Here is a 16,143-nt window from a genome sequence, read left to right on the forward strand (position 1 = left end):
TTCAGTCAGTGAATCTGCCAGCGTCGTTTCCATCATGGTACCCAAAATTGCTTCCATATTCAGGTAGATTTCTATGTTGACCTGAATTTCATTAAAGACTTGTCCTTTGATTTTTCTTCGATTTTTGCTTCCATGTTTCCAACTGTGGTTCTGTCACATTCACTGATAGGCATTCTGATTTGAGAATGCGCAGTAGCACGTAGTTTTTGAGATACCTGTGAACGCACTTGTTTTGCTGTTCTATTATGTATACTTGCCCTTCCGCCGTAAGGAGTAGTTACCGACAATAGTGACGTAAGCTAAGACATAATTTGTTGTTATGGTATTCAGTGCGAAGACTGATGTAGCTGTTCTCGTCTTCTCTCCTGCAGACGCCTCTACGTTTAAAATATGTGATACTCCATGTTTCGACCTACAGATCAAGGGATTTGTTTTTCTTAATGACAACGACCAGTTCAGTAGTCCTCATCCGGAATTCCTGGGGTAACTATTTTACCTCCACAATATTTTATCAAAGGGGCTACCATCATCAATAAACGTAGGATTAAAACGGCATGTTCTCGGAAAATATAATAGCTGTAAACTCCCGTCCTTTTCAGCCAATCACAGTACCAACACACCAACTCCTTGTTGGCTTATGTAAGATTGCAGCATAAGTCATTCAGACTGTTGCTCCTGCAACTACATGGAAACGTTGCTGTACTACTTCCGGAACCCTATGCTAGTCTGGCCTCTCTACGGATATGTATGTGTTGTGGTTGCACGAACCGTACGGTGGCTGAATCGTAGAGGAGCACAAACACGACTGACCACTCCACTCCCCCGCCTCCCGCCCCCTTTAATGGTTAGGTGCGTGGTACGTGAGGGGTGGCATTGTTATCATGAAGCTCACTTTTACCTTAAGAATGGCAGCGAATGTCTAATGTAAGGATACTACCAAACACTTATGAAATGTATTGAAATGATCCCGTCGCCACTACTGACAGCTAAATATTCACTATAAACGTCAACCAAGGGACCTGTGCATAACCTTCTTACTTTTATAGTCTTCAACAATAGCAGTATGTGAAATGAATGCATTCGTTGGGATGAGGGTGGTTGTGGAAATGAGAGAAAACTCTTTAAAAACGTATCGTACGACGTAAAATAGTAATCATGAATTTATGATACGTCCTTGTATACACATGACTATGTGTCTAAAACTATGTTTTGGATTCAGAATTTTTCTTCTGGCTTGTACAACGTGCAGAGATCAGCGAGTTTCAGTAGGGCCACATAACCTGTAATTGCAACTCGACTAACATTTTCAATTACAGTAAGCACGTTAGGTCGTAGTAGCAATAGGTAACTTTTATTTTATCCATACATCCAATAGGCAAATCACAACTCAAGGCGACAATGACAAATATGTTTGTCGTCCAGGAAAATAAATTAATTTAGAAAAATCGGCTCGTACGACAGACAGAGATAATGGACTACCGCACTGGCCACGGTTATTATTTATGGTTATGCTGTATACATATTATACAGTTAATAAATACTTTCAAACAAATAAAATGTATTTGTGATAAGGCAAAATGAAAAGGGAGTCTCTAATTCGTTATTAATATGTTACATTTGTGAAATAGAGGTCTGCAGCTGCGCATCAATGATGCCTTTTTGCCTATGGTAGTTGAAAATCTCTTTTATGTTAAAATTTTCCACAAACAGTGAACTTTAGCGCAATATTGTTGTATAATGTCAGAAACTGGTTAAAAAACCTTTCTGACCAAATCGCATTCGTTTCTGTACGATCAGAGTGTGTTGAGGAAAAGGGATGTTGACTTAAAAAATAATGTATACGATCACAAAAGTAAGTAAAATATGGTTGCTTGGTAGAGAAACGGGAGAAACAAATAGCGCTACAGGGAAGATTAATTATATCCCTACGCGAAGAAGTGATTACCGGCTAGCAGAAGTAGACTGGCTGCAAAGATACGCTGTATGCAAACCAGATAACCGTACTTGGCTTTGGAAAGCAATAAGTCAGTGTGGGTCAGCGGTACCCATACACACACACACACACACACACACACACACACACACACACACACACACAGACGTACGTGCGTTGTGGGTCGGGAGGGAGAGCGGTCCAGTCGGCTGTTGCTCACCATTACCGCAGGTCGCGGTTTCACCGACTGGCACACAGGCGTCACGCCAGAATAGATGCATCTGCAACTGAATAACCTTTAATAGCAGCATACCACGCGATAGTAAACCATTTATTAGTCCCATACCACGCGATAGTATTACATTTATTGGTCCCATCTGCTACCGAATAACTAGGATCCTGAACAAATGTGAGGTCAACATCAGTTTGTCGTTCAAAAGTAACTCATTAATCCATCATACCCAATTAGCAAATAACGTAAACTCAATTAAGGCTTGAGTGTATAAATTTCAGCACAGTTGTCACAACTTGTATATTAGACACAGGGAGTGAGTATTAGAACGTATGGAGGCCTTCCACCAAATAATTACAGTAAGTGAACTGTTGGAATCCTTCTGCACCAGGCAGAACACACAACGACAAACATGAATACCTGACTGACCATTTCGAATGCACAATCAAAAGGCATAAAGTAAAGGATTACGGAAAGCTCAGACGTACACAGAAACCAAAAACGACAGTCAGCTGTCATTCTGAACGAAACTATTGACAACGAACACACAAAAGTAATAAGGACCCTAGCGAAACTTGCCTCTTCTCTCGAACCACATCATATTCAACAGATTCCACTTAGTTTTATTTACTGTAGATCCTCTTTTTGTAGAAAATGTTATTTTTGCAAACATATCAAATTACAAACCGAGGAAGTTTATCCAATATCACTCAGAATTCAAATTCTGTGATACGCTTTAGAGTTTTTAATTAAATGGATGACATATTTGAGAAACAGGCATTACTCATAACACTTTAACGTAAAAAACTGTAAAAAATTAATATCTTCATAAATAGAAAAACTATGTAATACCTGTCTTAACGAGGAAACGCTAGGTGCGTGTAACATTTGTAGTGATGTCTGTAAACTCTGAATGTTTTAAGTCCGAATGCAGCGCCCTCGAGAAAGGTAAGCAAAAAATATTAAGGGAATATTTCGTCTTATGAATCCACCAAAAGAATTCTGAACAAAAAGCGATAAATTTAAAACCTACACAATTCTACATCAATGATTTTCCAAGAACAATGTAACTAGAACTAAACCTGCGAACCAGCAGCTGTTGAAGGAGCAAAGCCTCCAAATTACGTCGTAAATAATAATATAAGAGGAACTTAAAATTTAGTAACTGTTTGCGATGGGTCTATATTTCTATTTCAAACAGAGTTACAGTAAGTGCCTGCACAGCATGTGTATATGTAAAGTAACGGAGTTCTAGTTTGAAATATAAGTGACAGTATCAACGATCAATTTCCGCTGTCGTTTTTTAAGTTTCCTCTACTTCATCATCTTCTGGTGCTGTACCCGAGTTAGGTGACAAAGTTTTGGGATGTGGTCGTTAACGACATTTTCACCTTTTGTGCATATAAAATTAATCGTGTAATTTGTGTACACACTTAGCAAACATTTATTGCATACACACATACCAATGCTAAATTTAGTATATATGCCTTCAACAACTCATTAAGGAAGACTTCAGAAATGTACTCTGTGAGGTGGATCATTGGCAAGGTGCTAGAAACATTTTCGGGAAGAAGGTGGCTCCAGTTCCCCAACAGGCTCCCGAGTTACAATTTAAAGCGATTGCCAGGATGGTAATTTGAAGGGTACGGGCAATATCGACAGTTTTTTTCGGAAATACGAATTAGTGTGCATGCAATGAGTCCTCTGGTTACAGCGAGTGGTGTGCTGTGTTGCAGGAGAAGTACCCGGCCACGTTCGACAGCCTGGACCTGAAGGAGCTGCTGTCGGATGAAACTCGAGTCCAGGATGCGATGCGCTGCCTGCTGGAAGAAGGAGACGCAGCGTGCAGACCCGCCGGGAAGGCGCTTAAGGGTGAGCCCCATCGTAGTCTACACTCCGCTACCCAGTAGGACGGTATAGCCCACACGACAAGCTCACACACTTAAAATGAGGCCCGTGCCGTGGATGCAGTGAGTCTGTATTCAGTAACCACGTAGCTGCAGATTGCAGTAACGGAACCCCACTGGAGTAATGGCGATTGGAATATGAGTGTTCCCCAAATTTAAATAAGTTTGATTACAAATAAAAATGTGGGTTGGGATAAAGGTTTAAGTCAGTCTGAAATTCCTGTCTACTGTGGTTGATACTGCAAGAACTATGTTGTGCACAGTGAACAACCTCCGAGACCATACTCCAATTCCATACAGGAAATTAATTCTTCTCCCATAATACATAGTGCTTATTGGTCCCCAGCATAAAATTGGAGAAATCATGGTTTACTGCGGTACCAGTAAGCTTGTGCGAGGCACGCACATTTGATTAGCTGTGCAGCTTATCTCCTTACGCTGTAACGCAACGCCAGGCCACCTATATATGTTCTTCCTTTGTGAATAATCTAATATTATTTGTTTTACGTGGTTAACAAGAAGATAGCGGGAGTGGCGATAAAATCCGGCACAGTCGATGACTGTTTTTCCGTCACTAACAAAGTGATGTCTGGCCATGGAAAGAAATAAACGCATATCAACACCAGAATTTGCGTTGGTTAAGAATACTTCTTTTAAAAAGATCTAACTCCTTAAAACGAATGTTCAGTAGACACCGATTCCATTATAGATCATGCATCATCTATTTAAGGCTGCAGCATATGCATGCCGATCAATAGCTACGCCTTATTAGCAACACTCAAATCCATTTGGAGTTACTCGTTAAAATCCAGGAAAACGATTTAAAACAGAGAATATTAGTAATACCGAACAAAAGTAGTATAGCTTTGGAGCATATTAACCTATGTTGTAGGAGGATTATCAATATGACCTTCTGCTTTTGTATTGACGGTAGAGAGGCCAAGAAATAAGTTCTACAAGAAACTGAACTAATTGCAGCAAATGCTTTAAATCAAAAGCACAACGAAAAGTTGACATAGGGGTTACAATTTTATACATCACCTCATATCTTGGGAGGCTGTGGATTCTCCTTCACATAATAATGTTCTATTACACTCCACAGGATGCACACAGATATACCCACTGAAGAAACCACCGTTGTCACACTATACACTTTTATCACCAGTGGACTAGTAAAAACAGAACAAATAGATCGATTAAAATGGAACATTGTTTACCGATCACAAGCATTAATTCTTCCTTAAGGCATGTGATGAATTGCTCTGTAGTTCTCAATTATAGAGGGCGGTCAGAAACAGTCTGAAAAGCTAGTTAAAGTGTTACAGGGTAGCTTGTGCTGAGAAACAACAGTTAAGAATGAAATTCCAAACGTTGCGCCGTTTCCGACTTACTTAGCATTGAAATTGGTCAATCAGGGCGTTGCGCGAGCCAGAGAAGGTGTCGCCAAACGTGTTCCTCGTTTGATTTCCTAAAACCGGAGAAGAGAGCGATACAAAAGTTGAACATGGGACGGTAGTAAGTATCGAACTCGAGGCAAAGCCTGCGCTATAATCTGCGCCTGATTAGCTAATTACAATGCTAATTAACTCCGGAACAGCGCAACTTATCGAGTTATCAGCTGAACAATTATTTATTAGCATAACGTAATCTGCAACTCCCTTGCAAGCTTTTCAGTTTATTCCTCACCACCCTGTGTACCATCAACAAAGCTGTCTGGGAACAAAAATCAGCTCAAAATACTACACACACTGTCTCTAAATGAAAGAAGGAATATTAATTGGTTGACCAAAGCATAACACATGACACTAAAACACTACTCATGGTGGTAACTCAGCTTCAATTCTATTACATCTTCAAGTTCGCCTAATGACTGTAGTGATGGCGGTATAACAGTCCATTCAGCTAGTCACATGCCTACTCTATCGTCCAGTTGTTCATTGTTATTACCGTTAAAAATTGCAAATCTCACAAGTAGACACCCTAACGAGCCAAAATTTTGTCACCAGCTGATTAGTATTCTTTTCGTACACTGTTGGTACGTAATAAGGAAGTGTGCTTGGAAAGATTTTTCAAAGTCCTAGTTGGGTCTGTGAAGGTTTATGACACCAAACCTCTACGCACTGCCTACGAATTTTCTGTAAATCACGGGCTGCAGATATGTAGTGGCGGAGCTGGCACCCTGAAGAGTCACAGATGCGTTTATTTGGTGTCTTTTCATACGTATTTGGTGACCAAAATACCAATTTGAGATCACCGTCTTGCTGCTAAAACTGATGTAGAATGATTCTGGTCTTGTGATACGGGCAGTTATACTGCTGGAAGATGCCATTACTATCGGGAAAGATATCAAACGCAAAGGGATACAGGCGGTCCGCAATAATGTTACTGTGGTCCACAGCTGTGATGGTGCCGTCAATTGTTACCACAGATCCTATGGAAATCCAAGTGAAAGTCGCTACGGTCGCAGGTTGGAATCCTGCCTCGGGCATGGATGCGTGTGATGTCCATAGATTAGTTAGGTTTAATTAGTTCTAAGTTCTAGGCGACTGATGAGCTCAGAAGTTAAGTCGCATAATGATCAGAGCCTTTTCAACTATTATTTTTTCACAACCTTCAAACAGTTCCCGTACCGGTTCACGACCTAATCACGTGAAAAGCCGACCATATTCACCGTTTCATAAATGCTGTTTCCGCGGCGTCGAACTATAACAATCTGCCCTTCGACAGAGTGGCTTATATCATTGGACTTCTCCATGTCGTAGGATACGCAGCGAACTTACTTTCGCAATGCTTCCAGCAAGAGACATTACGTCGCTCTAACTTCTGGTACTCAGTTAATCACAAGTAAATGCCTAATTACCACTATCATTCTCCGCTAATTGATCTGTTCCTTTCCTAGCCTCAAGGCTCGTACAGTGGAAGATGGCATTCTGTCTACGCTATTCGACTCACTTTATGACAGTTCGCTACGGACAGCTATACGAGGGCGGGATGACTCCCTAGTTAATGTCAGAACCACACTTCCTGGTCCTTCTTCAGCCAGTCGATGCTTGTGTTTTGACTTTAGTTAACTTATTCTAAAGGCACTTGAACCCTAATATTTCTTCAATTCTATTAGCGCAATAGCTTGTTTCTACAAGCGTGAATTACCCAATTTTACACATGTATTCAATGTTTGGAATTACTTTACGTAAATGGTTTTATTGGAAATCTTGTTATTACCTTTCAACATAAAATTAATGCACTAGTTTCCACCCAGTAGGCCTCTATATCTAATAATCTACTGGCATACTCCCCATAGAATTTGGCGTTCGTAAGCGGTGGCTTATTACTCTTGGTGTTTATATTTTTATGGAGCGAAAGTTTCAGGTTGAGACAGATGTAATGTCTTCCCGTATTTCATTAAAACCTGAGCAGTACACGAACGAAAATATTAGTACCAAATCCCACTGCCTCTGAATTCTATGTGCTTCCCGAACAGTTTTGATACTGAAACTCCTTGGCAGAATGAAACTGCGATACCGGAACTCCAGACTCCAACTTTTGCCTTTCGCGGACAAGTGATCTACCGACTGGAATATCCAAGAACGTCTAAAGTGTTACACCGACCAAGCTATCGAAGAGTGACCCACGACTCGATCTCACAGCTTTAGTTTCGCGAGAAATTCTTCTCCCGGCCCTAAGCACATTTTATTCTCCCAGGAAGTTGAGAATTGTCGAGTGGAAGACCGCCCCCTCCTTTTGCCACTAAGGTATAAGGTTATTGAGCCACCTGTTTGGAAAAGTTTTCGTAACTATCATTCCGTCCTGAAGTGTCAGTGTCATGTCCTAAGCGTATCTACTAAAGGTTGCTGATAGATGCGTGCGTAAACATTTGACCCCATTTCTTGAGTTTCTGATGACATTGAGAACTAAGGGAGTGGCAAAACCTTATGAAAATTTCAACTCGTATGAAAAGAAGCTAAATCTCGACCCTATGTTTTAGTGACGGTTTTCACTACAGAGTGTCTTATTTGCTCAATAATTATAAGATTCCTTTCTTCGGGTCTATTCTTAAACGTCTGTATATACCAAAAAATGTAAACAGCATCGAAATGTTAACTTTTTTGGAACAAGGATGGGTTTTGACGAAAAATCGTCTTCTCTGCCTGTCTTTCCAGCAAGTGTTCTTTTACCTGTATCTTTATCCACAAGCAGTACGATCGTAAGGTAGTTATCTGTAGGCCTAAACTGGAAAAGCAATTGCTACATATTTAGACATCCCTGCGTACAGCCTTTTTAGGAGTTACATATGCTGCGGAAGTGCGCATATTTGTCGTGATATACTTTATGATAAATTTTCTGTACATAACTAAATTAATCCTTTTTTCATAGATCATGAATACGACATTTCGTAATGATGTGGAACGTGTCTTCCTGTGCTCTCAGTTGCCCTGTTTCCCTTTACACAGTATTCCAAATTGTTTTAATTTTATTATCAGATGTGCTAATCTCAGACATAAGGACATACTTCTGAACTTTTTAAAAACTTTTCTTAATACAGTGCAGTAGTTTTTATAATGTTTCATTGTTTTGAGGTCATGACTCCTCCTAGCTATAATATACATTTCCCTTTTCTATTTGTAAAATATTTTTATCCCTTTAGTAAGCCATGGCTTTTACAATTATATTTCACTGTTTTCTTAGGAAACTGTTTTCAAATATACTCTCAAAGGGATCATGAAATAGGTTAAATTTTAAATTAGCATCATGTTCCCTGTACACCTCATCCCAGTCTGTTGCAAGGTTCCCCTAAAATTTTGAAGTGTTAAATCGTTAATGGGACACACTATTTTGGAGGGCTGTTTTGCATTACTGTATAGAGCTATATCATATACTGTAACTAGCTTTGCATCGTGATCAGACAGACCACGCTTAACTGGAAAAATTTTTATTTAATTAAATTTATCTTCGTCTATGAAAACGTTATCTATCAGTGTGCTGATTTCCTGTACCACCCGAGTAGGAAAATCAATAACTGATGTCAAATTGAAAGAACCAAGTAATACTTCTAGGTCAAGCTTTCTATCTGACTCTTTCAGAAAATCTACGTTGAAATCCCCACAAACAATAATTTGTTTCCTTTTTCTGACAGGATGCACAACAAATAATCCACGTTTTTCTACAATAGTTGAAAATTTCCCAATGGGGAAACAGCTACAATTATAAAAGTGCCTTTATTTAGTTTCAGCCCATATGCACATGATTCTATGTGTTGGTCTGCGCAAAATTTTTTAGTTTCCAAATTTTTCACACTATGACTGATTTTAACATACATCCTCTTTCCATAGTGACTCTACTTACATGTGCTGAAAGCTTATATCCACCTACATTTACCATTTCCATACCTGTGACTACATGATGTTCAGACGGGCATAGTAAATCTATTCCATCCTCAGTTTCTAAATCTTCTGTACAAACAAGAAGCTTATCTACTTTGTTTTTTAATCCCCTGATATTCTGATGCGATATATTAACATTATTTTTACTGTACTTTTATGTGAATCTTGTGACATACTAACATTATTTCCACTGTACTGTTATGAGAATCTTGTGAAATTTTCATATCCCTAGTACCTGCCTGTCTGAACTTTTCATGAAGTTTGATTCCAACCAATGTAGGATGATTGGATAATGATCTTAGCCTAAAAAAGTAATCCCATGAGTTCCAGTGCCCCCACTTAAAGATTTTGCTATCATCCCAGCCAGTTTACCCTTCCCTTTCCTACTGAGATGCAGGCCCTGTCTTGTGAAGTCCCACCTACCAATACCATCAGTTGGAAAAAAACCTATGCTTGAAAAAGTAGCAGACCAAAGCAGCTGATCTAGCTCCATATTGACCTTCCTGACAAAGCTGTTCAATTGGGGCCAGTCATACCGCATGAGAGCAGGAACCAAGCCAACATTTGTATGGTTCGTTGCAGATGCCGTTTTCACTAGGTCACACTTAATATTGTAGCCCTGGTCCCCATCAATACTGTTTCCCGCTCCACCCACTACCACAACATGATCCTGCTTTGTAAAACCTTTGCACAATCATCCTACATCCTCTATCACTTGGCTAAGACATGCACTGGGCTTGAAAATACTTGTGACTTTGTACCTGTCACCTAATTTTTTCTGCAAATTCTGGCCTACACCTCTTTCATGGCTACTACCTGACAACAGAACTTTCCTCCTACTTTCTAGGTTTTTTGCCACAGTTGGTTTCCTAGTGAAAGTCTGTTGAGTGCTGAATACACTTTCATCTAGTTCAGACTCTTCCTTAGCTGACTGAGGTAACAAGGCAAATCTATTGTTTGTGCCAATGATGAAACTGTCTGATACTGTTCTCTTTCAGTGGCCCCTGATCCTTGCTACCACTTCCCACCTGTCTTCACCCTCCTCCGCCCTTAACCTCATCAGTTCCTCCCTAGCACTATCCAGTTCAGCCTGATGGGCTCTTATGTTCCCTTCCCGTTCCGCTATTTTCCTATGCCTTGAAGATAATCTGCAATACCATGAAAGAGACCCATTCACTTCTCCGATTCCCATGGCACTATCGTCACCCCAATGTAAACATCTGCCACAACAGCTGCACAGAACCCCAGAACTGACTCTCGTACGGCAGCTCGAACACTTCTTGCTCATGGTTGTTTAAATATTTTTAACAAAATTTATTTAGGCAATAACAATAATATTCTATTAACTACAGATCACAAAAGCCACTAAAGTTATGTGGAACACTAATAAACATGTATAATATTAATATAGTAAAGTAATACAGTTAAATTAACGTTATAAATCAAAACTTGTATACCCGAAAAATTAGGACTAAGATCGTGTATGTGCGATACGTACTTTACGCGTTTTGAAAGGAAATAAAAGATAGAAATTAAAACCTTTAATTCTGCTAGTAGATACGGTACTACTAAATATATGTGTAATTAAAACAACCTAAGTTCTTCACTTAATACTTAATGTAGTACATCTTATAATTCTCTCCGTAATCCTGTTGTTGTCAGACATTTACACGACCTCGTAACAAAGTTAACCTGTAAAACATGGCCCACTATTTACTTCACCAATGTTCCATTAAGTTCTTGACTTGATGTTTCCCCATTAGAAGACGTAGCAGCTTGATTGGTACCTAAGTTTTTGTTTAATGGCGCAGTTTCTTCTCCAGTATACTCAATTAGCCAAATGGCTATGTTTTAAAACGCCTGGGATCTGTCATTCATCTTTTGTCGTTGGCTACAGCCTTGATACTGCAGGCCTGATGTCAAACGACAAGTTATGATTCTGGGAATGTGATTATGTGGCAGAACGGTTGAGACGACGCAGTAGTATTTCCAGAAAAATTAAGGAGTAGTTGTGTTTTGACGCCTGAGGACCCTAGCGACTATGTCAACAATTTACGCACTGCTCACCCCAATCTACAAATTCAAAACCGGCCTCCATCCCGAAGCACAACAAAATTCGATGATTTTAACAGTATTTTCTTTTGCAGAGGTGCTGCCCGAAATAGTGCGTACAGACTGCGCCAAGTGCACTGAGACACAGCACAAGAAGATCGGAGGTTTCTTCGGAGAGATTTCGCACCGCCACCCAGACCTCATGAAGAAGTTGCTGGACAAGTACGACCCATCTGGAGAATACAGGAAGAAGTACGCCAAGTCCTGGGCCGAGCACGGCATCCGCCTCTAATCCCTTGTAACTCTTATATTCAATAAATCTATCACCTAACCTATAATGTAAAAGACCATTTCGACATACCCACAAACACGGAAATACATGGAGCTCCTAAACTCGTTTGTTCTGTGAACACAGGAACGATCTGCTTTCACCTCAGTGATGAAGCAACATTTCATTTTAAAATCAGCGTCATTTGCACTTATGGGTCTCAAGAATCAAAACTGACAATGTTGAATGTCTACGGAAAAAGTTCAAGCCAATCGTAAAATACGTTTTAGACAGGTACGTACCGAGTACAACTGTGAGGCACGGGAGAAATCCACCGTGGTTCAACAACAAAGTTAGGAAACTACTGCGAAAGCAAAGAGAGCTTCACTGCAAGTTTAAACGCAGCCAAAACCTCTCAGACAAACAGAAGATAAACGATGTAAAAATTAGCGTAAGGAGGGCTATGCGTGAAGCGTTCAGTGAATTCGAAAGTAAAATTCTATGTACCGACTTGACAGAAACTCCTAGGAAATTCTGGTCTTACGTTAAATAAGTAAGTGGATCGAAACAGTATATCGAGACGCTCTGGGATGATGATGGCATTGAAACAGACGATGACACGCGTAAAGCTGAAATACTAAACACCTTTTCCCAAAGCTGTTTCACAGTGGAAGACCGCACTGCAGTTCCTTCTCTAAATGCTCGCACGAACGAAAAAATGGCTGACATCGAAATAAGTGTCCAAGGAATAGAAAAGCTACTGAAATCACTCAACAGAGGAACATCCACTGAACCTGACTGGATATCAATTCGAATCTACACAGAGTTCGGAAAGAACTTGCCCCCATTCTAACAGGCGCGTACCGCAAGTCTCTAGAGGAACGGAAGGTTCCAAATGATTGGAAAAGAGCACAGGTAGCTCCAGTTTTCAAGAAGGGTCGCCGAGCAGATGCGCAAAACTATAGGCCTATATCTCTGACATCGATATGTTGTAGAATTTTAGAACATGTTTTTTGCTCGCGTATCATGTCATTTCCGGAAACCCAGAATCTACTCTGTAGGAATCGACATGGATTCCGGAAACAGCGATCGTGTGAGACCCAACTCGCTTTATTTGTTCATGAGACACAGAAAATATTAGATACAGGCTCCCAGGTAGATGCCATTTTCCTTGACTTCCTGAAGGCGTTCGATACAGTTCCACACTGTCGCCTGATAAACAAAGTAAGAACCTACGGAATATGAGACCAGCTGTGTGGCTGGATTGAAGAGTTTTTAGCAAACAGAACACAGCATGTTGTTCTCAATGGAGAGACGTCTACAGACATTAAAGTAACCTCTGGCGGACCACAGGGGTGTGTTATGGGACCATTGCTTTTCACAATATATATAAATGACCTACTAGATAGTGTCGGAAGTTCCGTGCGGTTTTTCGCCGATGATGCTATAGTATACAGAGAAGTTGCAGCATTAGAAAATTGCAGCGAAATGCAGGAAGATCTGCAGCGGATAGGAACTTGGTGCAGGGCGTGGCAACTGACCCTTAACATAGACAAATGTAATGAATTGCGAATACATAGAAAGGAGGATCCTTTATTGTATGATTATATGATAGCGGAACAAACACTGGTAGCAGTTACATCTGTAAAATATCTGGGAGTATGCGTACGGAACGATTTGAAGTGCAATGATCATATAAAATTGATTGTTGGTAAGGCGGATGCCAGGTTGAGATTCATTGGAAGGGTCCTTAGAAAATGTAGTCCATCAACAAAGGAGGTGTCTTACTAAACACTCGTTCGACCTATACTTGAGTATTGCTCATCAGTGTGGGATCCGTACCGGGTTGGGTTGACAGAGGAGATCGAGAATATTCAAAGAATAGCGGCTCGTTTCGTCACAGGGTTATTTGGTAACCGTGATAGCGTTACGGAAATGTTTAGCAAACTCAAGTGGCAGACTCTTCAAGAGAGGCGCTCTGCATCGCCGTGTAGCTTGCTGTCCAGGTTTCGAGAGAGTGCGTTTCTGGATGAGGTATCGAATATGTTGCTTCCCCCTACTTATACCTCAGGAGGAGATCACGAATATAAAATTAGAGAGATAAGAGCGCGCACGGAGGCTTTCCGGCAGTCGTTCTTCCCGCGAACCATAAGCGAGTGGAACAGGAAAGGGAGGTAATGACAGTGGCACGTAAAGTGTTCTCCGGCACACAGCGTTGGGTGGCTTGCGGAGTAGAAATGTAGATGTAGATGTAGAAGAACCAGAAGTCAATCGTTCAGCATAAAAGAGACTAGCCATAAGTGAAAGTGTTTTGTGTAATTTTTTATGACAAGGTGTACCATATATTCTTTTTGAGGACATACACAGAAACTGGAAAGATAGTCATGGAGTGCCACAGCCGTAGGTTTTTCAACTAATTCAAGAAGACACTAGTGATTTCATATGCAAACAACAAGGAGTCTCACTTCACTGGCGCAACAACGAGCGGCAATTCCTCAGTGACACACTGCTCCATGTTCTTGATGTCCATGTTTCCAGACATGATACCATCCTATAGTTCATGTGTACCTAAAGGATTCCTTACAACTTCTTCTCGTGACATGAAATAGCTCTTCGGCAGAACAACAAGAGCAGTGACTTTTGTCGTCAAAGGAATCTTACTTAGCGTAAGTGAAGAATTTTGCAGACGTCATCTACATGATTAGTGATAATAACACAGCGAAAAACTTTGGTTTTGTAAACATTTTGCGGTTTTCTCCTGTTTTAAAGTGTTATTCCACTAGTAAATATAAGTGCTTATGCTCATTGTATTCTTTTTGAAACCCAACATCCTAGCACCACCAGTGTCCAACGAAGATCCAGCTGACATAGATAACCAGATATCCAAGGTATTAGCAGCAGAGAAACAGCTTAGCTACTTGTAACTACTGCTTGATATAGCTTATGGAGACAGAATTCATCGACACGCAAGTCGCTGAAACGGCGTCAGCTAAAGAGATTTGAAATACGGCGGCCGAACCCCGAAGGGAATATCCCGACCAATAAATGCCATACGATAATTTCATACACTGCTGTGGTCCAGACGTACTTTCTCAGGAATTTCGTCTTCAATTTAAGACCTACGGTTTATGCTAGTAGACATACTTTGCCTGTTTGCCTGTGTTAGTGTTCTCCTTACAGCCTCCTTACTTCATCCATCGAGAGCCAATATGCCGCTACGGCATCAGAATTTCTTCACTTCGAGTGCTATTTGGTCAGCAGGATTGATGTTAGGTATATTGCTAGTGTAACTTCAGCTGTAAATTGTTGCAACCACTTTGGTTTCATTTACTTTTAATTCTTATTCTGAGCTGAGTAATTTGGTCATTCTGTACAACAGTGTTATGGGGCTACAATCGCCAACGTCAATGTTAATGGAAGGACTGGACCACAGACCTCTGATTCGTCATTCATCATTCATTGCATACAAAACAATTTCTTCATGAAAAGTTTTAGAATTAAAACAATAACTTTTACGTGGAAATACAAAGATACCGAAACTCAAAGTTTACAATTTTAAAGCAACAATACGGAAATATAAAGCTTTTAGATATAAAAACAATAATTTAATTTAAAGGAACTTCAAAATTTGTTTGAATGACTGCAATAACAACCTCTTATTGAGCAACAGGTCAATAAGTAATACCTAATTTCAGATGAACCAATTAAAAACCAAGTTCCAAATGAATAATGTCAAATCCCAGAATTTATTTACAACACATAAGAAACCCAAAGGGCTGGAGGGCGAAATTCATGTCCAATAACATTTTTAGGAACACATTAACATGGGAATATTTTTTTCTTTTAGACATATAAAAATACAATAGTAAGAAACATGCCAATCTCACTAGAGAATTTCAAGTTATGTTAATATACAAATTAGAACTCTTTTCCCTAAAATAGAATTTGGTGTCTGCTTGGAGAGTACAAGCTACTAAAGAAAACACTCTCAACTTATGTCAAAGACTTTTCCAGGTGGTACAGAAGGAATTCAACTAATCTTTTGTGTAAGCTCCGTTCATGGAGAGGATCCCGATGATACCGTCGCACACAACAGTAGCCACAGCTAAAGCCTCGCTATCGCGTCGGCTCGCCAGACGCTGTACGGACAAGAAGTGTACTGACAGACTGCGGAGGTGGGAATTAAGGATCACAAGCCCCAACCAGGCTCGAAAACTCAAGCATTACAAGGTCCTTAAGAAGCCAAATTTAGCGCAGATACTTACAGTACAAACCATCCACTAGTAAATATTCAGTTATGAACACCCCAGCTGCCCGCACACCAAACCAATTTAACACGGCTAATCTCACAACATCCCATTGAACCCCTA

At 40.2% G+C, this 16,143-nt stretch overlaps 1 protein-coding gene across 1 annotated transcript in view; it reads left to right on the plus strand.

Annotated features, from left to right (window-relative positions):
* Window positions 1-11,797, plus strand: part of LOC124798923 (ejaculatory bulb-specific protein 3-like) — a 30,408-nt gene extending 18,611 nt beyond the window's left edge. Inside the window, exons 3-4 of the mRNA XM_047262456.1 lie at window positions 3,902-4,037; window positions 11,601-11,797. Of these exons, the coding sequence (XP_047118412.1) occupies window positions 3,902-4,037; window positions 11,601-11,797 (333 nt within the window). The remainder of the gene's footprint in view (window positions 1-3,901; window positions 4,038-11,600) is intronic.
* The last annotated feature ends 4,346 nt before the right edge of the window (window positions 11,798-16,143 follow it).

The sequence above is a fragment of the Schistocerca piceifrons genome, chromosome 5 (genome assembly GCF_021461385.2).
Source record: "Schistocerca piceifrons isolate TAMUIC-IGC-003096 chromosome 5, iqSchPice1.1, whole genome shotgun sequence".
Lineage (NCBI taxonomy): Eukaryota > Metazoa > Arthropoda > Insecta > Orthoptera > Acrididae > Schistocerca > Schistocerca piceifrons.